The following is a 27066-nucleotide window of genomic DNA, read 5'->3' on the forward strand; positions in this document are numbered from 1 at the left end:
CAGCCAACCGCTTCTGTAATATTTCTCACAGCTGTTTACTATGAGGCCACCACGCAGCTTATGATGATATTAGTAAAGATGATTTTACATGAGTCAAGCGATTAAACACTCCAGGTTTATAATACTGAGACAGACATGCAAGAGGTTTAAAGTAGCACAGTATGTTTTTCATAGATCCATCTCATCTTAAGGCCCTCTTAGTATAATGAAAGGGTCAGGACCTCTAATCCACACTATCTAAATCTGCACAAAACAATCAGATTTAAAACAATATCATATGTTTATCTGTGTGTGTGTGTGTGTGTGTGTGTGTGTGCGTGAGTGCGTGCGTGCGTGCGTGCGTGCGTGCGTGCGTGCAGGTCACAACATCAAAATCACAAAAACAAGTATAATAATAATAATATTATAGCTTTTTTGAAGTGACATTATTTTCATACAGTATACTTTACTTATGAAGTCTCATTACCAATGCAAATATTTGAGTTTGTATGTAAATACATGTAATATTATAAAATGTATTACTGTAATATTTTTTTAAGAAAAAGACTGTACAACAAATAATGTGCAGTATATACTTTATACATAAAAAAATTATATTTTGCATTACTGTGAAGAGAATTTTGGATAATTATTGGGGTTAATAATGTTGAAAAATAAACAAACAATAAAAAACAAGTGCCCTTTCTTTATGATTTTTTTTTTTTTTATTTGACTCACTTTTGGTTCACTTCTTTGTGTACATGTGATTGTGTTGGGGTGAAAGAAATAGACTTGCCCTTAACTTGGCAGGGGTTTTGACGATAGCAGAAAATATATTGAACAGCTCCTCTTTCGTTCTTTGCAACATGAAGGAGAACAATAGAGTGCCGCCCACCCACAAAGCCTACTTCCCTGAGACAGTTTGATAAAAGTCAATTTGGAAAGCAGTGCCCCAAATCTCAAAAGGCCAAAACTGTGTATGTGTGCAAAGGAAAGACAGAGCAAGAGAGTGAAAAATGGGGCATTTTGAAGGACTATCTGCCTAAACCACTTCATATATGGGCCACCCTGGCATGAAAGCAGCAGATCCCTGAGGTTAAGGGGTATTGACAGGCCGGTCTGTGTAAAGCCCAAATGTGGATCCTTTACATCTGTGGCCTATTTTAAGCTCTTTAATCCTCCATCAGCTTCAGCAGTGTTATCTTTATTTAAAACACTGGCAATGTGTCAGAAAATAATGGTGAAAACTACAAAGTGAGAAGTCACAGTTAACTCTCTTATTGATAAGAGATCATCAGCATCAACTGGGCGATATGGGGGTCCGCCGAAGAGCAGCACCACAGCCAACCATCTCTGATCGATTGGATTCGTTGAAGCATTAAGGCTGACTGTTGCTAGATAGTCATCCGTCATAGGCAGAGATAAGTGCCCTGTATCTGTTCGGTTTACTTCTTTTTGCATAATTTTTCCCTATAAAGAACTTTTTGATTTCAGACACTTCAGAAATTGATCCTTTTTACTTTCTGAAGACATGTCAATGAGGATACGGTGAATGATTTACTGGTGCACATTATTCTAAAGTAAAAAAAAATCTTCATAATCCTTCATCAAAATCGCCTGTTTTTCTCTTTTTCCTTTTTGATTGATGTCGAGCACCTTTATTGTTTTGGCATAGAGACCACTTTACACAATGCAATCAATTCCTGATTTATAAAATCAAATCCCATCCTACATTTCTTTCTTGTGCTGTAATTTGAGCAGCCGATTTATTTTTTTGTCTGGCCGACTGCAAACAGGTGTTTGGGAATCGTGCATGAAAACATTGTTTTGCAATTCTGTTTGGTGCCACTATGGCAGAGAACTTACTTCACCTTTAAAAAACACATCTGAAGAATTTTTGCCAGGATATGTGTTTCGGTGTCTATCGCCTATTTATTAGATTAATAATCAAGCAAGACAACAAATGGTGTCTCTCTTTTTTTAGTTATATGGAACTGTGCCATTAGGACAGATGCCATGTAGACAGCAGAGACCAAAGAGACAGGATTGCCTGAAGTAGAACAAACTTACTTTCCTATGAGACAAGCTAATTATTTAGATAATTACTATCTGAACTCTTCATCTGCATAAAACTGACAGCCAGACACCACAGCTGGTCCATCAGGCCTTAAACAGACACTCATCTAAATCACAAATGAATACACACCCCTACTACTCACAAAGGGTTAAACCCTTGATCAACTTTTGTAAATAAACTGACAAATTGACTGCGACTAGGCAGCGAACAGTGAAAGGCATATCGGAAATAGGGCTTTATGTTATGTTAGAAACATTGTACACAAATGCTTGGCAAATGCATTGCAAGTGCTCAGGCACATTTCAGAACACAATGACGCATGCGATTGAGCTTGTGTAGCTCGCCAGCCAACGCTAAATCTACTGAAAATTGCACTGAAGCAATAGCCTGGATAAATGTACTTGTAAATGGCAGTGTGAAACTGGAAGTGCTATGCATGGAGTGACAGCAAAAACTTCAAGAGTGTCAAAGTATCCGTGAGTCTGTCTTTTATTAGCTTCTGTGTAGCGCCTGTGGTTCTGCCAACTTCCATTCAGGGAGACTCCATACAAAATGCAGCTCGTACAACTCAATGTCGATGTCTTCTCATCTCTGTAAAAATAGACTTCGGGTGATGTGTATAGGCGTGACGTGACATTGATTGAAAGACTAAGGTGCAACAAACGTGAAGAGCTGACGGGTGTGTGTAAATGACGCATTATGACATCATCAAAGACCAGGAAACATGCAACACATGACAACTGAACTTACAAAACAGGAGAAGCATCTTCTGCTGGAACAACTGAGCAACTGAGACTGTCACGATATGGCAAACTTCGTCCTTCACAACCACCAAACTGGAGCAGAAAATGACATTTAATCTACATGCTCGTATCGACTTGACATTGATTCTTAAAGTATATGGCCCTCTCACAGTCAGGTAGATTCTATAATGCAAGTTTTATTATCTGAAAATAAAATAGAAGCACAAAAAATAGGTCACCATTGGACTGGAGAGATAAAAGTCAGTGTTTTTCAGTGTTTTTTATGTTGCTGAACTATAAGGACTGTGATGAATGAAGTGACTGAGATATTTTAAACCACAACAAGGACACCAAGACTGGACCCGACCTTCTACCCTAATGCAGGAGCTCTTATCAGACAAAAGCATTTTAAAGATTGGCAACACTGCAATGCTGACTGTTACTTTCAGGGAAATGTTTCAAACCATCCATCTTGACCAAATAAAAGAGTGCCCTCACCTGTAGACGCCTCCAGGAGTGACCACTTATCTCAAGTCACCAGCTCCGCTCTTAATAATACAGAGAGAGAGAGAGAGAGAGAAACAGAAATGGAACCACAAGCGAGAGAGGAAGACAATAAGAAAACAACCTCAAACAAGGTTGGAGGCTGTACAAACAGCTTCAACAACTTAGTAATGACAAACCAGATTTCAAACAAGAGTCCACCACATCACAAAAAAGGGTAGTTTCAACAAGATGATCTGTGACTTAAAACATACCACTGAAAGCAATGTGGAATGTGTTCAAATAGACAGTTATTTTTGCACGAATACTGTAGTTTTCACCCAAAAATGTAAAAGGGACTAGTGGCAACAAAAGTCTGTTGGTGACATTCATGCTTTTAATACACAGCAAAGACTACAGCAACAGCTCACTAGCATATATGTTCTGCATCTGTGTGAGACGAAACGACTCTCCATATTAGCTGGTGTCAATAGTCTGTATTTTTCATTTTAAAAAGGGAAACATTTGGGTGAACTATGCACAAGAAGATGTATGGAGCTTCCAGCACTCAATCCGAGTCAGCGCAGACAGGCCCGCTAATGTGAAGGTAGAGTTCCTCGCCCCAGGAGTATCCCTACTCTTTACTTAAGAAAGAGATCCATTTCCTACCCCATATCTCAAGACAGAATGAGAGCTCTATACATATGCATAATTCATGTGGTCTCTCTTTCCTTACAAAGGTCTTACAGTAAATACACCTTCACTATGAAGAGAGTATTGACCACTTTTCCAAAACGTTTAGACGTAATCTTTCTTCTACACCAAGTACGACATGAGGCTTCGGAGCACATTCAGCTTCTAAGAGGCACTTTAGAGAGAAAAACATTTGAAGCAGAGCCATAACAACACCGTTATGGACATTGAAGGAGAGATATGAAGTTTAATCAATGACCTATTCTTAAAGGTTTACATTTGCTCCCCTCAGTCCCGGTTACATCCTCAGTTCGCAAGGAATAAAATGATGTCTGTAACTTTTAAGATTTTTTCAGTTTCTCAATACTAAACTACATAGCAGGATAGGAGTCAACGTGCCACACATCATTTAATGAACAAGACTCTCACAGCATCGAGAGAGCTCATTCCTGCTAATCAGCGCCAACCGTAAAGCCCAGTCATTGCTCAGTTCAGTCAGTGCGGCAGAGCTAAGCTCATTTCCCTCTCACCGGAATGAATAAATTGGCCCTAGTCTGTCTTCAAACCACCTTGTCCTGACAGAAGGTCAATAAATCAATAATGCGTGCAAATACATGAAAAAGCAATTCAAAGTCACCATTTTTCCTTCTCAAGCATGTTCTTACAAGCTCAGAAATGTTTCTCTTCCCTGCTGACAGGTCTCTTTAGACATACTCTAGTGCCACTTCATGAATATTCCAGGACATGTTAGAGGAAAACAGCAGCTATGGCGGCCGTACAACCCTGGAATGACTTCATAATCAATCCCATGATTCCTCTCTGCCCATGGACCATGAGTACACGTCATTGGGTATCTGCTGTGAAGAGTTCCAGGTGCAAGCCTCCGTGACAGCAGCTTGAACGCAATGAACCTATCAGATCTGCCCATCGCTAGTGTAGATTTACATGCACTAGCCCTGTTTTCTGTAATGAGAGGTCGACTTATTTTCGAAGACTGTGTAAGGCATTTACTGACATGCTCTGAAGGGTGCGATTGACTTCCTCCCCTCTTTCCATGGTCATGAGATGAGAAGACAACAACTGTTTGCAGAGCAATATAGAGGGATGAACTACATAATGAACTCAATTGGTTTTTGTGTTAATTACGGCTCATTTCAATAACTAATATCAGTCGTAATATTGTTCTAATGCTCAGGGGAGCAATAATTGGCAGTTGGCGAGATACACAACATATTAGCAGAGTTGCAGTTGGAACTGAAGGATCACCTGCGATCAGTAAGACTGCTTGCCTTTTGCACTTATCCCCAAACTAATGCATTCTAACGGATTGTGTGCAGCATCTTGGGTGTAATTGACCTAAGGTTAATCACAGTGCTGACCTTTGAGAGACGACAGAGAAAGGAACAAGATATACTGCACATTCGCTCTGACCTCCAGACAACAAGCAATATGTTCTCCAAAAACAACCTTTTTCATAATACAGCTCTAATTCCATTTGCAATTCAACAGAATAAGATTCAGGCTAGTTTACAAAGCCATTTATCAAACTGGCTGGTAAAGGACATAATACATTTGGTGCATGAAGAAAATTAACAAACTGTGTCTGTGCATCTGTGCATATAACCAAGGGAGCTTCAAGAACAAAAGGGAGGCCACCAGACCTCAATTCTCCAGAGGAAAAATGATGACAGTCGTTGAAGCACAACGCTGACCAACAGGTTTTCCTGACTTTCTTTGCCACCTGCTGTACCTGCTTTAACCTGCTTTAAAATATCAGCAAAAGATATTGTTGTAATCCCAAGGAGCAGTAAGAAACTTTAATGACTACGAACTCATGGCCATTTGGTGGTCCTATCGACAATTGAGAAACTTGTTCTGACCTACTTTGCAACAACTCAAAGAGTCCCTGCTATACCCTCAGTGTTTCCCATATATTGATTTATTTGTGGCGGGCCGCAACAATATCAGCATTGACTGCCACAGATAGATTTAAGTGCTTTCCATTCATTAACTACACTGTGGCAACCCGAAAATAATTTAAACTTCTCATAATATCATAACAGGTTCTTTAATTTCATGTTTTGAGCTTTTGCTGTCAAACACAATAAAGCTGAAAGTGCAAAAAGGCTTTGTGTCCTTATCAAAAGACTGTCTGTATGCGCTGCGCAGAGAGAAGTGAGCACTTTGCCAACGTGATAAGCACGTGATCAGCTCCGCAGGTTCGATTTTCAATACCAGTGCAAAGTGAATGAATGCAGTGAACTCCATCTGTGCATGTGCTGAGTTTAGCATGCTTTTGGGAATGTAGCGGGCACCAGTAACACATTATACTGTATTTACATTTGCATAGTTGACGATTACGGCATTTCACTAGATTTGTAATGAGATGCATTTGTAAAATTGTTTTCCGCTAAAATAAAATCTTGACTGCAGTCTCTGTCAAAATAAAAGCTCACAGGTTTATCTGTAGCATGTATAGAAATTAGGACAAAACTAATTATTAAAAATATTAGTTTGAATATAAATCATTTATTCACATTTATTAAGACTATTAAAAAAATTTAACAGAGATAGATATATCATAGCATTGTGTAATGGTATTTAATAAATTAGGCTAATGTTAAACCCTAATTTTACTAATTTTACTAATTTAAACCCTAATTTTACTAATAAGACTGATATCTGTTTTTGTTTTTTCGGTATGTAAGAGTAATGAGTGTGATTGGACAGTTCACCCCAAGATAATATGGCAAAGTGTCCATTCACACTCCAATGATGAGGACAGATCCCAATGGAAATCCACTGTAATTGGCTGCACACCAAGCTACTATATATGCATGGTGACATCTGGAAGCATGCGGGTCATTTCTATCATCTTATCGACAACCCAGGAGGATATTCCAACCACAGGCAGAGTGGATCCATATTCCCTGCAGTCCTGTTGGAAGTAGGGAGTAGACAGGGAAGATTCAGAGCAAAGACAGGGTGAAATGTTGATTGGGGATACAATGCAGCCCATTCATTCTTATAGAATGGAGCTGGAGATGTGTGGATGACAATAAAGTGGGCATGTCGAGAGTCTTAAGGTCCCTATGGTAGAAAGGAGGTGGGAATGTTCTAGCATTGTCTTACAGTCATGTTTTTTTCTGAGCTTCCTCTATTTCCTTCTCCACTGCAAATATTCTACCTCTCTATTCACCACCCTCTTATTTTCTGTCATTCTGAGTCACACCCTCATAGACCTTTTGGAGTCTAGTTAACTCATCCAAGCACCTACAAATGCGCACGCACACACACACACGGAGCACAAGTGAAGTCTTTAGCACTCAGTAGAATGAAAAGAAAGGTGTTGTGGGTGATTTATGTGTTTGATATCCCCCACTATATCTGAGCATACACTTTTCAGATGAGAGCATTAAATCTGACAGGACAAAAGGTAACAGTCGGCGAGAAGTGGACGTATGTAATTTGAATGTCCCCAAAGTCAGGAAAGAAAACTAGGGAGCAACCCTATTTGACCATGACCAAACAGCAAATAATTAGCATTTCCATTTCCAGATAAAAATGTCCTTTTCAAAACAGAAACAGTTTTTATCACGTTGCTCTGATAAACACTTGCAAATGACAAGCATCTACTGACGTAACCGGTCAAGAGCGTTGCCTCCGATTAGCAGTTTTAGAGCATTATATGCTTTTCTAAAAAGCCACTACAGACACTTAGGAACTAACTTTTCACATAAATAACAGCTCTAAAAAAAGGAAAACCAAAAAACAAGCATAATTAGGTCCGGTGGCAAGCAAAGCTTCATGTAAACTGTCCCGATCCCCCAGAAGACAAAAATCCCTGCACATACTCAGGTAATGAGAGCAATGGGAGGGAGGTATGTGTGTTTATGTAAAATTAGCTCAGTTATAATGATGCAGCAGTGAAGGGACCATCGTTAGAGAGGTCACTAAAGAAACCGATAAGCAGAGAAGACATATAAACAAGCGAGTGAAATAATGGTGCTTCAGCAGCAGACATCTCAAAAATCTGACCAAAGGTTACTCACTAGAGGAGTGCAGGGTGTCCAGTACTCTGGGTTCAGCTCGGCTCGGGAGCGTAGGTCCAGATAGTCGGGGTTCAGTTCGGTGCGGGCGCGGGTAAGCGTTCCCTTAAAAGCCAAGAAAAGGGGGGGTTACAAGTCCACCCATGGAAATAACAGTCTTAAAGATGGAAAACGAGTGATGATATGGCTGGAGTGGCACTTATGTTGAGAGTAATGGGAACCAGAGAAAGGAGAGGAAGAGGACATGAACCCCTCACAGAAGAATGAATGGGACAAATGCTACTTTCACACCATGATGTAATAACCGTGATTTTGAGATGACAACAGGTGACGTTCTACTTGGAGCTGTTTACGTCCTCAAACTCATTATTATGCATTTCAACACAGTCAACGCCTAAAATGAATATCCAGCACTCATGTGGTACAAGTCGTAACTCAGAAAATTCCCAGTTTACAGGTTAACACAATATGGGTTATCCATAAGGATACTGGATATTGAATTATACATGTTAATTTCTCCTATTTTGATTTGCAGTCAATTAACCCTCAATCTTTAAAAACAAATAACTTACTAACTCAGTTAAAGGTCACATTTAGCAACTATAAATATTAATATCTACTTTGCATACTGTACATTACAATGTTTGAAATTGATTATGTGATAAAATTGTCAATTTTTGACCAAATAGAACAGCATTTTAATAACCAGCCATTTATAGGATATCAGCCAATAAATCAATTATGCTAAAAATGATTATTGTCACAATGTTAATATTGGTCTAAGTTGTTCATCAGCTGGTCTAAAGCTATCATATTCAAAAACACAACTACTACTGTAGCTTAAGCTGGACTTTCCAGTCTTGTATTTCAGTTAAAGGAACCAACTACCATTTTGATAGAGACACGAGTCACACAACCTACTTTTTTCCTCTAGAAAGCACACATCACTGGCTGTTTCAAAAAAGCAGATGATCCCTGCAATTCTGTCAACGCCAATTTCCTGTTTCAACAAGTACTACAAAAGCCGTGCTTGCTTTAAAGGTCTTTAAATAAACTCAACAAGACACTTCTATTAATGATCCAAACCAGGGGAATGAATGGCATTCTGTCCCTTTTCATAAACTCAACACAAAAACATAGTTTCTGAGAATTTCTGACCTTTGGCGGCATCCTTAATATTTTACAAACAAGCGTAAAATTATGGGGCTCTCAGTTTCCAAACACTCGGTCAACTCAAAAGGTTCCGAATTACACAGCGCTTTTAGGCTGAGGCGGAACTGAAGATGTTTTCTTCTTCACGCTTTGTGTCCAAAATGATACAGACTGATTATATCTCCTTTGAAAATGAAATTGCCTTTATAAGCATACCGCATTTGTGTTTGACAAACCTCCGCCGTGAATCTCAGCAAAATATCCTGCTTTCAAATCAGTCTGCCCTTTGTTAGGTAATCTGCTTTTCTCTCGCGAGCACACTCCATCTCTTCTCTTCTGTGCTTTTTTACATACAACAGACGGGAGGGACGCATATGAAACAAACACATATGAGTGGTGACATTTCAAATGATATTAGAGTGATACTCAAGAAGGGAAAGCAATCAAAAAGGCTTTGGTGGAGGCAAGGCAGCATTACTGAAATTCAGAAGCAAAGTGAGAGAAGCTAAAACATATTGCTTATTGTACATTCATGAATTAAAATCTAAATGCTGACCTAAAAGAAAGAAAACAAACAAAATAAAGACTTTCGTATATTCACTTGCATGATAAACAAGACAAGATGGAAAATTACGAATGGCAAAGGCTAAGAGTTTCATGAGTTTCAGAGTCAAGCAAAAAGCATGAAATAGTTTACTCATTCTCAGATGCACTGGAGAACCTATGAATATTAAGGAAACGGTTTATTTGCTTCGGAAAGAGCAGTTTTTCATTTTTAATCTCATACCGTCCCTTAGCGTCGGACCTAACAAAATCCAGTAAATAGTGGTGATGCGAACAGTGTATGATGTATACCGCAATTATTTGTTGATTTACAAAATGGCCGCCCAGTAATGAGGCAGGGCCGATGAGAGGCCCGGTCATACATCACTGTCTCTAACCCAGGAACGCCTTAGAGAGCCCAACCTCGCCCTCTTACACGCGTTATTTATCTCTGCACGCTTCACATCATGAAATCTGAAGTTACGTTTGCAGTTCCAAGGCGTCAAAAAAGTGTTTTCTCAACCACTGTGTCTATTTATTTATTTGTCTGGAACTCAGTGCCGCCCACGCTCCGTGTTTTAATTAATGTCAGGTTGACCTGAACGACACGCTTTGGCAGTTGGCGAAGTCGCTTAATGCCAGCCTGATTCTCTACTCTACCCATTAGAGAGCGAGCGGGAAGGAAAGCGCAAAGAAAGAGACGAGAAAGCCCATTGTAGAGCACTAGCTTATGGTTTCTACTCTTTAATTGTATTATTAATTAATATTTTTACTGTAATCTAACTTTGGCACTTACAGAGTGTGTTTGGTGTGTGTAGTCTTGAGAACAAGCCTTCTGTGTGCGTTTGAGAGCTTTTCTCGCAGCAAGATGTGTGATCAAAGCCAGAAGGAAGCCTGCTTCCGTTCTGTAAAAGTACAAGCTGTCTGTCATCTGTCCTTCATTCTCTCAAACAAAGCATGTTCTGCTGAACTGAACATATTCTGAGCTTTAACAAAGTAGAAAAAGGAGCCTCTGTACTTCCTGTTTAGTGCAACAAATTTGCAACAAATCACAAAAATGTACTCTGCTAGCGTACAAAGGTTTCTGCTCCAGGTTTCTGCTAGTCACACACTTGCTTTGGTTCTAATAGCCACAGAATTGGGTCATACATTGTCGTATTCAGTAAGGTTGGCTCCTTTTCAACTCATAAGTGTGACTTTGAATTGAATTGGACACACCCCACAGGAAGCTGAACTGAAATTTGAATTGAAACGACAAGAAGAGGATTTGCAATTCTGGGTTAGGGTTAGAAATGCATCCTTCAGAACAAAAGTACTAATTTGTTAGATAAAAAAATTGTACTAACCCCAAACAATTAAATGATAGTGAATGAGCGGAATAAAAATTTGTTTAGATGGCATTGCAAGCATATCTATCTATCTATCTATCTATCTATCTATCTATCTATCTATCTATCTATCTATCTATCTATCTATCTATCTATCTATCTATCTATCTATATTCGATATATGATATAAAAAATCTCATATCTCATTATGTAAAATCTCATTATGTTTTGCCTTTTTTAAAACGCAAAATATAAACCAAGTTCTTCCCTCTATCACACTTGAGAATCATGATGGCCCCAATAGTCGTATTATGATTAACAGCGTGATGCATATGAAAGCTGAATGCCCTTTTTTTTTTACACGACTCTGTAGTCATTCAACCTAATGACTGCCATATCCCACCCACCAAGATTTATTAAAGCAATAGAGCCCATATTCAAATGACGGCAGCACGGCTAAGACACGCTGACATTATAATTTGCCATATATCACACAAGTGCATGAATATCATTACCAATTTATGAATGTGATTAAGGGGGGAATATTACTCTGGATTAAGTAGCCTGGCGCACACGAGGGTAAATAAGTGTGTGAGTTTGATGGACAGGTGATGTTGACGGCATTTTTCCATTTACTTCGTATATATCTAAAGATTATCTATCATAATTTATTTAGAGAGCTTTTACACAGAGGGCCGTGTTTACAGGAAGGAGGTCAAACACTCATACATGTGTACGTACGCACAAACAAAATGCTTCATAAAGACACCACGACCAGACAGATGATATTTCATAAATCAAGGGCTTTTAAGAATATAATGTGCCTGAAGGAATGCTATGGGACTGTACGACAGCTCTGTCAATCACATGAGCTTTGGTTCAAACAATAACACCCACAGCACATCTATTAACCTCATGACGTATCTTCTAAAGGGGACCGTCAATTTCACACAAAATAAACCACATCTCTGTAGTTTCTGGACGGAAACTACAACAAATAAAAATTGCGCATTCTCATTTGCTCCGAAACATAGGCAGAGCGTCTGGCTGGGCGAGGTTTAGCTTTCCCCTGGCCATGTGGGCTTGGGCCAAAACATGTCCCCAAATCAGATTCAGCACAATTCAAATGAATCTATTACGGCTGTCACAAAGAGAGAGAAAATGAAAATGAGATGAAAAGTGTTGATTATGGCATTAAATTTAGATCTGCTCATGTTGCATAATTTTATTTATTTTTTTACACGTTTTCACAGCGCTGCGCATTATAACCATCACACACAATTATGTTGAGCTTAAGAATGCAATAGCCAATCAGAGGCGTTCAGATTAGTTATCGCTGAAACAGCAGTGGTTTGTTCAGAGCTCGTTGACTGAACTCTGCAATCTCGCAAGTCCACATGTACATAGGATGCAAGTAAGAGATTTCCCAGTGTAGACAGCTTCGTCGATTATAACGGGAGTTTTTTTTTTAGAGTGCTCAAACTCTTGATCGACTAAAGTCAGTGATAATGTTCTTTGATAATGTAAATGTTCTTTGTTTAGGATGCTTCAGGCCTTTCATGTTCAAAGTTACAACAGAGACAGGCTTGTAATTTCATTACAAATTGATCCTCTATTTCCCCTGTATTTTTCTTCAAAGCTAAACTTGATTACCAAAAATAATAGCTCATAATGAGAATGTCAAGGGCTGACAGCAGCTTTTTAAGTGAAAGTATCACTTGCCATTTTTTTTAAGTAAATGCATCCTTTTATTCTCGCTAATTAGGCTTCTTCCCGCTGCGGTGATGTGTCTGTGTTCCCTGTGACAGCGCGACACAAGAGCGAGGGTGGTCCCGGCACAAAAGGTGTTACGTGGGTGACAGCGGCACATTTTTAAAGTGCTTACTCTCCGCATGTGACCCAGCTGAGATGTGCACCTGTGTGAAGGAGCGCGAGCGCTTCCGACGAGTTCACAACATCGCATCATCTCAAGGCCTCTTCATTAAAGCATCCAAACCATTCAGCCTAATTAATCTTTTCAGTGCACTTCACTTCTCTCCAGATAAGCCCTTTCTGTTTGTTTCCCCGCATTGATAATCAGGCAAATTTCCAGTTACAGTGGCAGCATGTTCCTCTTACCGAGCCCCACGGGTCATTTTAGCGAAACTGCAGATGCCTGCAGAAAAGAAAAAAAAAACGAGAGATAACTAAACACATTTTATTAAGGTTGAAGCTAAGGGCAAAGAGCTCCTGGAGGATACGACATAAATAAATACACGTAGTAGTCCTCCACACCGACTATTTACCAACCGCATTACCTTCAGCGAAATCTCATCATCACCGAGAGCCATGAAGCGTCACGGGGGGCCGTTTGATAATTACTAGATGGATCCTTCATAGCCGACTCCAGCCACAGAGTACGGAGCGCGCGTTACAGGTCTGATAAATGTCCACAGGTCTCCTTCTGTTACAGCTGCATTAATAGTTAACAGCTCAGTAAAAATCAATCAGTGCATTATCTAGCCTGCCTCCTGAGATGGGCCCAGTATGTTTAATATATTTGCCACCGTGTTTAATATATCGCATTCATAATCGGCTCCTTTCCTTATGGTCCCCTCACTATGGTTGAGTTACTGGCGCACCAGTGCTGCAAATGAGCTCGTAAAAAAGGAGAGGAAGCAATAGAGAACATCTTCTCCGTCGTCCTGTATTTATCTCTCTCCTTCAGCCGCTCTAATACAGATCTGCACCGTTGTTGTGAACTGACAAAGGCAACGTACGTAACACACAGTAGTCACTCCTCTTTTTGAGCTCTCAACGTCATTCTGTGCACATATGATTTGAGGTTACACTTTATTCTGAGGTGTTCTTGTTACAGTGTAATACATTTATGTACAGAGTAATAATAATGAGCTAAATGTACTTACTATAGGGTTAGGATTATTAGGGTTTGGTTTAGTTGCATGTAATTGTGCATAATTTATAAGTATTACAACAGTAACTACATGTGTAACATAAAGTTTTACCTAATTTGGTTATTTACCAGCTTGACAACCACATTCCACAACAAACTCGCTCAAAAATTAACGCAAAAATTAAAACACCAACCAATTTAACGACCGCAAAAAGTGTGTTCAGAACCAAACTGCACAACTAACTGTTGAGGTAGTGACTCTCTTTTGGATACTCACAGATCGTCTAAGCTGTGCCTCAACTAACTAACTAACTAACTAACTAACTAACTAACTACTTTCACTTGAATATACTTGGCTGTATATGTCAAGAGTATGGGTGCAATGGTGCAAAATTCAGTAAAAAAAAAAAATAATAATAATAGTTAATACAACTGTAATTATATATTAATATTGTATATACAATTATTTATAAAATTAGTATAAAGTATGTACATACACACTTTTTATACATATAAAAGTTTTTAATATACACATTTTATAAATAGATTTAAATATATTTTTATAATCATAATTAAATATTTAGTTTAGCAACAATGCATTAAATGTATCAAAAGTGACAGTAAATATATGTATAATGTTACAAATAAATGCTGCTATTTTGATATTTTTATAAAATAATAAAAACAAATTAAATAATATTTCACAATATTACAGTTTTTTACTGTATTTTTTAAAAACCTTACGGTGTGTGTGGGTGTGTGTGTGAGTTTTAGACCATTGTAGTGAGGACAAAGAGAGTAAAGTGAGGACATTTTGGCCGGTCCTCACTTTCTGAGACCCCCTTAAAGGCCTGTTTGAGGGTCAAGACTTGGTTTTAGGGATACGGTTATAATTAGGTTAAGGGTCGGTTTAGGGTCAGGGGTCGGGTTAGGCACTTAGTTGTGATGGGTAAGGTTAGGGTAAGCGGCTAGAGATTGCATTGTGTCAATGAATGTCCTAATATAGATGTACCAGAGTGTGTGTGTGTGTGTGTGTGTGTGTGTGTGTGTGTGTGTGTGTGTGTGTGTGTGTGTGTGTGTGTGTGTGTGTGTGTGTGTGTGTGTGTGTGTGTGTGTGTGTGTGTGTGTGTGTGTGTGTGTGTGTGTGTGTGTGTAGTGAACAGAAAAGTGACGAAAGTGAGCACAAGAGAGCATTAGCATTTGACTAAACACTGGCAACAATCAGTCTCTTCAGCAAATTTCAGATTCGTGTTTACCGCGCTGCTGCTAAGCCCATTTTCACGGTGGGCTCAAAACCACAACTTATCGACGTTCTATTTAAGTTGACAATGGCCTGGGAAAGCATCTCACTACGGAGACAGCAAAAAAAAAAAAACAGCTTGAACGCTGGGGCCACCACTAAAAATATCACCCAATTATCCTCACAGCCCTAATATCATTCAGGAACTAAAGAGGATTGCTTTTCGCCGGGGCCTTTCACTTTGTTCTTGAAGAACAAAAGCCTATCAAACTCACCAACCCTTCAAATAACCATATGTATCCAGAGCTCATTCAAAGCCACTGCTCTTTCTCATGCAAAACTCTCCATCCACGCTGACACAAATATATTTCTGAAGACTGTTTGATATGATAATTAATTTGCACCTTATAGAAAACCAAAGTCTACACTCCAGGGAGAAAAAAAAGCAAGATGGGAAAGGGTGAAAAAAAACACATTTCATTCCCAATATGAGCTCTTTATATGAAAAGGATGTTACGTAACTCTCAGTGGGGGCGATTGAAGTCAGAAGAGGCCATACCGGCAACACCGGATGGCCGCGGGACAGAGAATCCAATCTATTATGGCATCTGATGACAGAGAATATTCCAAATCGATCTTACTCTATCGTCCCGCCATCTACTCGCCCCTTCGGCTAGATGACACGTAATACTGGGCTTGAGGAATGCAAGACCTGAGCGCAAAGCAGAGGAACGCTCAATCAACTAAGCAGTCGAGACTGAGGGATACTGGATGGCAAAGAGGTCTGCTGTTGCGCTGCTCATTCACAAGAGACGAAGCCTTTATCGATTTCTACTGCAGGCCTCGTTCTCATCATTAGAGAACATTACTGATCTAAAGAGGGCCCCTGACCGCACTATTGGTTAATGACTGCTTAAAACACAGTAGATGGCCTCAGTAAAGTGGTGTGATCGCTGAGTGGATTTCACAAAACCTGTCAAGAAAATGTGCATGTCATATTTTACCCCAAATCAAAAAGAAAGAAATAAGAAAATATGTACCATTAAGATTGGTGGCTTGCACTGCATTTTTTTGGATTGCATTCATGCCAGTTAAGTACATTAATGTAGTGACAAATTACTTAAACTAATTTTCATTACCATAAAAACACAAGTTATTATTAAATATAATTTATCCTGATTTTATTTATTTATTATTTTTATAGTCATGGGGAATTCAATGATGTAGAACAATGAGAACTGCAAACAAACTACAGTATGGAAAATGTCCAGACAATTTTTTTTTTTCTTTTTTTACAGTATTACGGTGACATAAAATTTGGAAAGTGCTATAATGTCATAATGTACTATAATGTCACAATGTAGCAAAAATTGTCCAAAGGTTTCATTTTCTTTAAGCAAAACATAATTTATTATTTTTCTTTTGATTTTGGGGTTAAAGGTTGTATCAGCGATTTCAGGCCCAAAAAAGGCCCAAACATTTTTTGGCCCAAACACAAAAACAATTGGTTTCACCAACTTCTCAAAACCAAAATAAATAGTGCTCCAACCAATCACCGACAGGGGGTGGGTGTTGTGAGGTTTTCGCGTGCAGCCGTTGGTGATTGGTTGGTGAAACTAACTGTTTTTGTGTGCAGATCTCAGAGCCTAGGCTGCCTACAGAGACGCGTTTTTTTGTGACGGCTTGCTTATGGGGCGGCAGCTTGGGCCTTTTTTGGGCCTGAAATCGCTGATACAACCTTTAAATTGACTTTGAAATGTTGAAATGTGAGTTTCACCCAATTCCACCATTCAGTCAACCAGAACCAGAGAAATGTGTTTTGTTTGCACACAAATATAATCTAATCTTGTCATGGGCAAAATTACACACCAAGCAGCAGTATTTACCTTATCTGACAGTTTAGGAAAATAACTAAACAAATATAGCCTAACAGGTTATTTATTTCGAGTCATTTGTTGGAGTCTCACACTATTCTTTCTTTTCATGAACACAGACTCTACAGAAATGCTACAGTACACAATACAAAGCTAAATATAAAAAATCAATTCCACCTTATATTCTCTCTCTCTCTCTCTCTCTCTCTCTCTCTCTCTCAGATGTGAGACTGTGTTTTTATTACCATAAAAACACAGTTTAAAGTTATTATTAAATATAATTTATCCTGATTTTTTTTATTATTAATTGTTTTTACACTTTTTATCATTTTTATAGTCATGGGGCATTTAATTTAGAACAATGAGAACTGCAAACAAACTACAGTATGGAAAATGTCCCGACAGGAATACTTTTTTTTTTTTTTTTTTTTTTACGGTATTACGGTGACATAAAATTTGGAAAGTGCTATGATGTCATAGTGTACTATAATGTCACAATGTAGCAAAAATTGTCTAAAGGTTTCATTTTCTTTAAGCAAAACATAATTTATTATTTTTCTTTTGATTTTGGGGTTAAATTGACCTTGAAATGTTGAAATGTGAGTTTCACCCAATTCCACCATTCAGTCAACCAGAACCAGAGAAATGTGTTTTGTTTGCACACAAATATAATCTAATCTTGTCATGGGCAAAATTACACACCAAGCAGCAGTATTTACCTTATCTGGCAGTTTAGGAAAATAACTAAACAAATATAGTCTAACAGGTTATTTATTTCGAGTCAATTGTTGGAGTCTCACACTATTCTTTCTTTTCATGAACACAGACTCTATAGAAATGCTACACAATACGAAGCTAAATATAAAAAATCAATTCCACCTTATATTCTCTCTCTCTCTCTCTCTCTCTCTCTCTCTCTTTCTCTCTCTCTCTCTGATGTGAGACGTAGTACACTCTAAACCGCTTGCTTGGAATTATGTGAGGTAGTCTGAGTGAACTGGCTTAGGAAACCCTGCTCTAAAAGATCTGTCACAAAATCTTTGCTTAGTCTTCATCCCTAGAGAGACGTGTGGTTCTCCATTCCTATCACCGCTGCTCTCTGGTTTTAACCCCCTGTAGGAACTCCCTTTTGTGTTGCTAAAACATCTGTTCTGAACTGTTGGGAAAAAAAAGCTCTCTGTGAATGTGGATGTTTATATCGATCTCATATGTCCTCATTCATATTTCAGACACTAAACCTCACAAAAGTGTTGCAATGCTATGAAACCTGAAGAAGTCTTGAGCAACATCTTGCCCAACAACTAAGCCTGAAATGTTGGAACGAAGCATTAATTGTTGCATTCCAAATGGATAGTCACATGGAACCCTATAGCAGACAACACATTAAACTTAACATAAATCTTCTTCCAAGTTGTTAATAGTGATTTAAACACACTTGCTCTATTTCACCAATAAAAATAGTTCCAAACAAAGCAACAGCAGAACAATTTCCATCTCCCAGCAACACACAGTAGTGTTTCATTACTGAATGTTTCAGCGTTTTCGAAAGAATCGAGTGAGTTAATGATTCAATGACGCATTCATAGACACGTAATTGCTTCATTCTTGAATGAATCAGTCATTTGATCGAATTGGTTGAATGAATGGCTCACTTAATACACTTTCCACCACTTACTGGCAGTTTAGCTTAATTTTTAAAAGTATCGTTGAATTCATTCCAAAATGTAATTGGCATATTATATATATATATATATACCTTCAAAATAATAGAAAACCTTGCCCCCCTGAAATATTCACAGCACGAGCAAATAGGGAAACGAACTGCAAACTGCAAAGACACAACGGAAATGTTTCCAGGGGGCCATAATCAGTGACGGCCACAAGAGGTAAGTGTTTCCAGAGCCCGTCTACGGCCTTATTAGACAATCTCTGGTGTTTCTCTTTTATTATGACAGACTTGTCGATGTGCTCTGATACCGAAGTGGTTTGCAGCACAAAACGGACAGAACATTTCAATCTGAAAAATAAATAAATAGTTCAGATATCAGGACAACAATGTACAAACGCCGGTAATGCATCTATTTAGTGACCAGAAGCGAGCTAGCCAGCTAGTTTCCAGCTAACAACGTTGGCAGAACGTTTAACAATAATCTGCATGGACTAATACGTTATGGGGACAATAACTTAATATGTTGAAAACACACAAAAACCACTTCGGTATCAGAGCACATCGACAAGTCCGTCATAACAAAGCCCGTAGACTTTCTCTGGCCATAATAAAAGAGAAACACTTACCTCTTGTAGCCGTCACTGATTATGGCCCCCCTGGAAACATTTCCGTTGTGTCTTTGCAGTTTGCAGTTCGTTTCCCAATTTGCTCGTGTTGTGAATATTTGCAGCGTAGGCCTACGTGATGTGAAATCGACGAAGTTGTTTTCTGAATATGTAGTTATTGTGGCGTTTGTATGTGTTTTCTGAATATGTAGTTGTTGTGGTGTTTGTTTGTGTTGTGACCCTTCTCGGCCACCGTAGTGGAAGGTGTAGGACCATAACATGTTCATCCAATCATTGCATTCAGTCCTAACAGAAACTAGCTTGCTATTGCTAGCCTCTCCGAAATATACCTACCCTACTTTTATGTAAGCTAGTAGAACACTGATGAGAATATTGCTTCAGAATAATTAGCATTTACACCACCAAAAAAAAAAACGAAAAAAAGAAAAACATTTCAGACAAGTAACTTTTTTTACTCGGACAAGAGAATGACCAATTTACTTGTTCAAAGGACAAGCACATATCAATGCTTAATGACAAGCCCTGTAACAAGACATCAAGTTTAACAATATATCTGAAGGTGACTCTCTTTGTTCCTGCCAATGCAAGAGCATGTGTTAAGTTCGACATGGCCAAGCATTCATGCATCAAAAAATGTCCTCATTGTAAACTCTTCAATCATGATAGAAGATTAATTGAGGAGGGGAGACAAGATGCATTTGTTTTTTTGTTTTGTTTTTACATTTTCCTTATAAAACTATAGATCTGTTAGAGTGCCTTGTGGTAATTGAAATACGCTATATAAACCCACTTTATCTCAAATAAGAACACACATCACATTAATGATATCACTGCTTAAATATTTATTGATATGACTAGTAATATCATTCAGTAATATTAATTTGCCTTTATATGGTACTAATTTATTTAGCAGCCAGAAAAAGAAATGTGGGTTTAAAGCAAAAGTCTAAATGGTACCAATATTTCAATTATTTGAAATGAATAAAATTATTCACTAACATATTTTATGTTAGTAAAATGAACAATATTAAAGTAGATGTTTCAATTAAATAATATTCATTAAATGTTTAAAAAGATTCATTTTTCAAATTTAGTCATACAATATTTATTTCATAAGTAATCACACAATTGCTAACAACCTCATTTCCAGAATATGGAATGGACCAACAATGGTGTTAGCGTGTTTCTTATTCATATTAACCTTTGACCAAAGCTGAGATAAGTTTAAATTGAATGATTTCAAACCATCAGACAGCAGAAGATCAAAAATATTGAACATTTAGGTGATACGAGCACATAGACAGCACATTCCTGAGCATATATGCTGAAAAAGTGCTAGAAGAATAGTAACGTTACAATCGCCCTCCTCTATAATCTATAGATATATAATCTATTTATCTTGTTATTTTTCTGTACGATATTGCATATGTGGTATACACAGTGAGAGAAGACATAAATATCAGAGGCTGTTTCTGCTGTACAGGGCCAATCGATTTCTGGTTGTACTATCCCATGAAGACTCTGGTTACCACTCATACTTTCACCCTGAGATCAGTGTCTGGCCAAAAATAGAAAAAGGTTCTAGCTTATTACCTCAGAATAGTGTGATTCACATGTTAGAGCATGGTCACATACTTCACTAGATCACATAAAATCCTCTGCGACCCACGAGGTAATGATACAGAAAAGAAATGCGGTGAACTTTTAATAAGGACACCCATTTGATACTGATATTTCACCATTCCTCTTGCTATCTGAAAGAAAGAAAAACTCCGGATGAGACAGATCTGAAAGCAGAAAGGGTCACACCGGGCCCCCATCAAGTCCATTGCCCCGGGGCCCGAATTAAAAAGCTCTTTAAAAGCAAATTCACTCCACAATTACAGCATGTTCTATATTTCCACAAGACTAATGTCATCCGAGCTCTCACTTAAATAAATGAGTTATATAATTAACCATCAAATTAATTAACTTTACAAGTGGCACACTTCAGCAACTCTGGAGGGGGAGGAAGATTTGATTTGGTGAAACTGTGTCGAGCGACTGTCAGCACTGACACGTGTGGGCCGCATTAACGTCCTGTGGATTTCGCTCATGGCGACACACTCAGAGGCGAGGTGATCATTAAACACATGAAGGACAGATCCGAGAAAGAGAGAGATATGCTTTGGGGGACAGCTCACTTCTTTCTCGAGTACTTTGATGATTCTTCAGAGAAATGAGCGAGTGAACACTTTGTCAAATGCTGCAATGGTGGCAATTTATGCAAGTGTCACCGTTCTCCTCCCATCGCAGAAGCTGCCTTACCTTTCTGAAGTGTGATGCCGGCTGAACTGGAAACGAAAACGTCACTAGACCCCACCAACATGTTGCTGTTCAATTGCAGCTTTGGGTTAAACTGAACATTTTTGACTACTGAGAAAAGACTGTGCTTTTAGAAGTAAACCTTTGTAACTGACATCAAAGTAACTATACGTGAAATTTGTACTTATGTTATCAATCTTAGCACATTAAGATATGACAACACATTTTACCTGATGCCAAACTACAGTTTCTTACCCCTATCCGTACCAAATATGACACAAGATTTAAGAGCTACTGTGAAGAGTGATTTTCAATAGAGGTGAATTTCTGCTTTTGTGTGAAATTTCTTCAATACAAAACAAAAAGTTCACTTCACCTTCATGCCACTGTTTTCAGGCAATGACTTGCCCAGTCCCAAACACACGCCATTGGTTGGACTGATGTTGTCTGACCCAGTCAAGTCACTCAAACAAAGTGCAATTCTGTTTGGTGCCTCTAATAGCGAAATGACAAACTTCACCTTTATATTTACTACTGTTCCTCTCCCAAACCTATCAAACAGGATCAGAATATCTGCAAAATAGTGCACAAGTCATAAGGGCTAGTTTTAGATTACAGTTTATTTCGATGGTCCACTTTAGACATTATACTAACTTGGAGTATATTTGCAACTACAGTTGAAATCAAAACTTTGAATGATCTCTGCAGTCTTAAAATTATTCAACCCCCTGAATAGAATCCCTCACAACAGCACACATCTGCAAAACAAGCGTTGTCTCAACCACAGCTGATGCAACTAATCAAGGGCTTCATTAGTTGCACCAGGTGTGCTTGAGCTAGAACACACGAAATATCTGAAATATCCGGTTTGTTGAGCTGAAAGTCTGTAAATTTTGCCAATAAAACTGATTTTCAATGGGGGTTGAATAATTTTGATTACAACTGTTCAAGTCAACTAACTCTCATTAGAGTATTAGTAGACTTTAGTAGACTGTTAGGTGTTAGGATTTGGGTTAGTAGAATAAGTTGACATGCAGTTGCAAAGTTACGTATAGTCAGCAAAATGTCTGTTGGGGGAGCATCACAATAAAGTGTTAGGTAAGGGATAATGTGCATCCAGCCAGTGGTTCTCTCAAAATAACCCCTGAGCCTGACGCGAAGCGGAGGCGAAGTTTACGACGCAAAGCTTATTACACGGCTACTTGCCACATATGTGAATAATTAGACACGAAATATTGATCTGAGTTGAAAATATTTGATATACGTATATTCCGCAGAGAAAGCAGTTGCAGCACGCCAAGTTCAAACTAAACGGACATTTAAAACGGTATACAGTCATTCATATCACTTATTACACAGCATTTTGCCACATAAATTATGGGGATAAGATATATTGATTTCAGATTAAACTGTTTTAAAATCGTACCTGTTTGTATTTCATAATCCAACAGTGTACAAAACAATAGTCACAAAATGGCAGCAGCTGCGTTTGTATGAAACAAGAAAGAGCAAGTCCACGATACTGGATAGCATAATTGAATAACTGTACACAAAATATTGATTCGACTGAGTTGTAATATTTTATTAGCTCACCAAACGCAAAACTTCCACGAAGAAAAAACGTTCCTAGCAGGCGTATATGACCCGGATGAGCCTGCGTTATCCGTTTTGTGTGGTTGTTATCTGGGAATAACTTACGGCTGGATGGCGCTATTGACCAATCAGAATCAGGTATTCCACAGAGCCATGTAATTATAGATATTTAGCACATGGTCTACTACTCTAATGAAAGTTAGTTGACATGTAGCAAAGTTACCAACTGTATAGTTAGTAGAATGTCTAAATTGAACCATTGAAATAACGTGTTTATTATGTTTTTAGAAAGCTTTATAGGTGGCTCCAAACCAGCAACTTTCACTGTATGCAAAAGAGCAGGCTAAACATCTTCTGCATGAAAGTAAATTCAGACACTGCACACAGTAAATCAGTCTTTCTATCTCATATGTGATGTTAGTGTCAGTTACTAACAGTTTAATGTATCATAAAATGAAGGTTCAGATTGCTGATGGCCTCCCATCCACCATATTGCCGTTTTGCCCTTGAGCAAGTCAAACAACCCCAAGATGCTCCAGGCCTGAATAAAGACTGCTTTAGTGGGCGACGATGCATAACAAATCTCATTGTCCTTTATTTACTCTGTATAGCACTTACTTGATAAGCAATTCCTGTCATTTTATCACTGGTAGTCTTTGTGATCTACGGAGGAATGACAATGGAAGTGAAGAGTTTCACTGTGAAACCAATTATCTGTGATCAAATAAAAACTGTATTTATAGGTTTCTCCGAGAGACAGCAATACTCTACATCTAATTTGCATATCGGAGTGATGTGATTACTCATTTTTACATAGATGATGTTAACATGAACTTCAGTTTAATGTTCTAAAATAACCTGCCTTTTTCACCTCATTAAGAGAGGAAACTACTGAATAATCCCACCGCTATGTATCTTGCTCTTGACTGACGGAGGCAAAGATGCAGTTTGACTAATCTTCATTTGCATTGCAGGTTTGGAAAATGAGTTTTGGTGCAAATTTGTATTCTCCTTGGCAAAACGAGGATGTTGCAATTATTAAAAGCCCTGTTCCCCAGGAGTCTGCATTTAAATCATGACACACCATTTAGCTTGTCATCTTTAAAGTCTGAAAAATACCCAACCTGTCTTACTAATTGGCCTTTGTGCGAATGTGTTTAATGCTCAAGACTTTGTGACGCAAGCGGTGCCATCAAAAACACACACAGCTTTGAAAATTTTCAATATTTTCCTTTCCAGAAATGAAAATAATATTGCTCTCATTTTCATCTCTACTGTGTGAGTTTGTCTCTGTGGATCATAATTGGCTCTAGTCCAGTGCTTTCATTCTCTTTACAGCCTTTGATAGACTGCAGCTTATAATGAATGACTTTTACAGTTATTACCACTTCTGTTTGAGGAGGTCAGTGTGTGAATGTGCTTGACGACTGAAAAAGGGAGCAAACGAGAGATCAATCTGATATTTAGAGGTCACTTTGGGCAAATTCACTACACAACTATAAGCCACTTCAGTGCAAAAAAAAATTTTCAAATCTTTTTCAGTAATCACACGCAATCCAGTTTAAACAAGAGCTGGTGTAAATGTTTACAACAAAACAATGTTATTTGAAATATATTAAACTTCAACTGTTACTGAAACAAAATAAACTTATTTCATTTCAGCTAGTTGCACATTTTTCGTTTAGTTTAATGATGCACTAAAATAACTAAAAATAAAATAAAAATGTATATAAAATATATAGACATTAAAAATCAAAAACTAATAAAAATGTCAAAAACCAAATTACTAAAACTTTAACTAAAATTAAAAAATATAAAATTGCAAACTAATTCAAAATATGAATAAAAACTATATAATGAAATAAGACTGCCTTAGTAAACAGCAGTGGAAAAATAGCCTAAAATAGTCCCACCACTAAAATTAAAAAACTAAAATTACCAAAGAACAAAGATTAAACTAAAACATTAAACTTTAGGCCAAATTTTTATTTGCTCATATGTGACTCATGACAGTGTGAACAGCACAAACCACATCTGATCGTTTCAATTCCGATTTGTGCCACTTCCATATGTGGTCCTGAATATGATACAGATTGGATGTTTTGCAAAGCGACCGCAGCCTGAACGGTCACATCAGAATTCATGTGACTTTCACGTCACTCTAGAACAACATTCGTCACAATTCTGTTCTCATGGGAGTCACTTCAAAAGATTTTACATACCCGAAATTATCAAGACTACTGCGAAAAGTATCACTGGAAGGACAGTGATGTGTCAGAGCTCACAAGTATTACAGTGACAGCTCTATATACAAGCAAAACAGAGGGCTCGTATCATACATTTGAAAAACTCTGTCTCTTTTTCGACTCCTCGTTTTTGTTTTTTTAAATTGTCTGTCCATAAATTCTGAGACAGATCACACTATAAATAAACACGTAGGCCTAATCACTGTTCTTCGTGTTTTACTGTGCCTGCGTTTCGTCTTTTATGGCTCTTTTGGGCATGCGGGTCAGCTCAGGACCATGATCTATTCTCACTGGAATCTGATATTGGCCGCATTTAATACAGCAATGTGAACAGCTATACAAAATAATCAGATCTGAGCAATGAATCGGAATTGAGCGCTAAAGCTCACGGTGTGAACGTGGAACGTGAAAAATAAAGAGAAAAATTATCAATGTGGAATTCTGTGGTTTTTAAATGCATTTCTAAAGTCTATGTATATTCTTTCACAAACAAAAACTAATCAGACAAAACACTTGACTTGTTTAATTGACACTTGTCCTTTTACATGACTCACTGACATGTAAAACAACCAACCATAAGCTCACTTTTTGCATTTTCTGACATTTTCTGCTGTGTATGTCATCATGGGCAGATATGTAGTGTGATCAGACTGTGTAAATAATGGGCGGGGGGAACTCATTTTGGAATAAAATTAACTGATACAGAGTAAAAACTATTTTTATGAAAAATTAAACTGAATTAAAAATAAAAATGTATATATACAGTGCAATGCATAAGTGAATACACCCATGCTAAAGTGGAATAAAAAATCATATTTTGCAAATTGAACTTAATGCCTTAATTTAAAAAATTAGGAAAAATCCAACCTTTAAGGACACCAATTTTCTTTGTGAATGAATAATGTATCGTAAATAAATAAATGTTCTTCCTTAAAATACATGGTGCATAAGTGAGTACACCCCTATGTTAAATTCTCATAGAGGCAGGCAGATTTGTATTTTTAAGTATTTAAAAAAAAAAAAAATTAGGATACTATGCATCCTGATAAAGTTCCCTTGGCCTTTGGAATTAAAATAGCCCCACATCATCACATAGCCTTCACCATACCTAGAGATTGGCATGGGGTACTTTCCATAAGATCATCTCTCAATGCAAATCAAACTAGCTATTAGGCTAACTGAAATAAAATCATGCCAATCTCTAGGTATGGTGAAGGCTATGTGATGATGTGGGGCTATTTTAATTCCAAAGGCCAAGGGAACTTTATCAGGATGCATAGTATCCTAAAAAAAATTTTAAAAAAATACTTAAAAATAAAAATCTGCCTGCCTCTATGGGAATTTAACATAGGGGTGTACTCACTTATGCACCATGTATTTTAAGGAAGAACATTTATTTATTTACGATACATTATTCATTCACAAAGAAAATTGGTGTCCTTAAAGGTTGGATTTTTCCTAATTTTTTTAAATAAGGCATTAAGTTCAATTTCCAAAATATGATTTTTTATTCCTCTTTTTAGTCAACTTTAGCATGGGTGTATTCACTTATGCATTGCACTGTGTATATATAT

The 27066-nt window shown here is 37.8% G+C and overlaps 1 protein-coding gene across 2 annotated transcripts in view; it reads right to left on the reverse strand.

Annotated features, from left to right (window-relative positions):
* Window positions 1–27066, reverse strand: part of pcdh9 (protocadherin 9) — a 261961-nt gene that overhangs the window by 194544 nt on the left and 40351 nt on the right. For both annotated transcript variants that reach the window (XM_081381418.1, XM_081381417.1), the window contains exon 3: window positions 8028–8129. In XM_081381418.1, coding sequence (XP_081237544.1) covers window positions 8028–8129 — 102 coding nt within the window. The remainder of the gene's footprint in view (window positions 1–8027; window positions 8130–27066) is intronic.

This window comes from Scardinius erythrophthalmus (assembly GCF_964197995.2).
Source record: "Scardinius erythrophthalmus genome assembly, chromosome: 12".
Taxonomy (NCBI): domain Eukaryota; kingdom Metazoa; phylum Chordata; class Actinopteri; order Cypriniformes; family Leuciscidae; genus Scardinius; species Scardinius erythrophthalmus.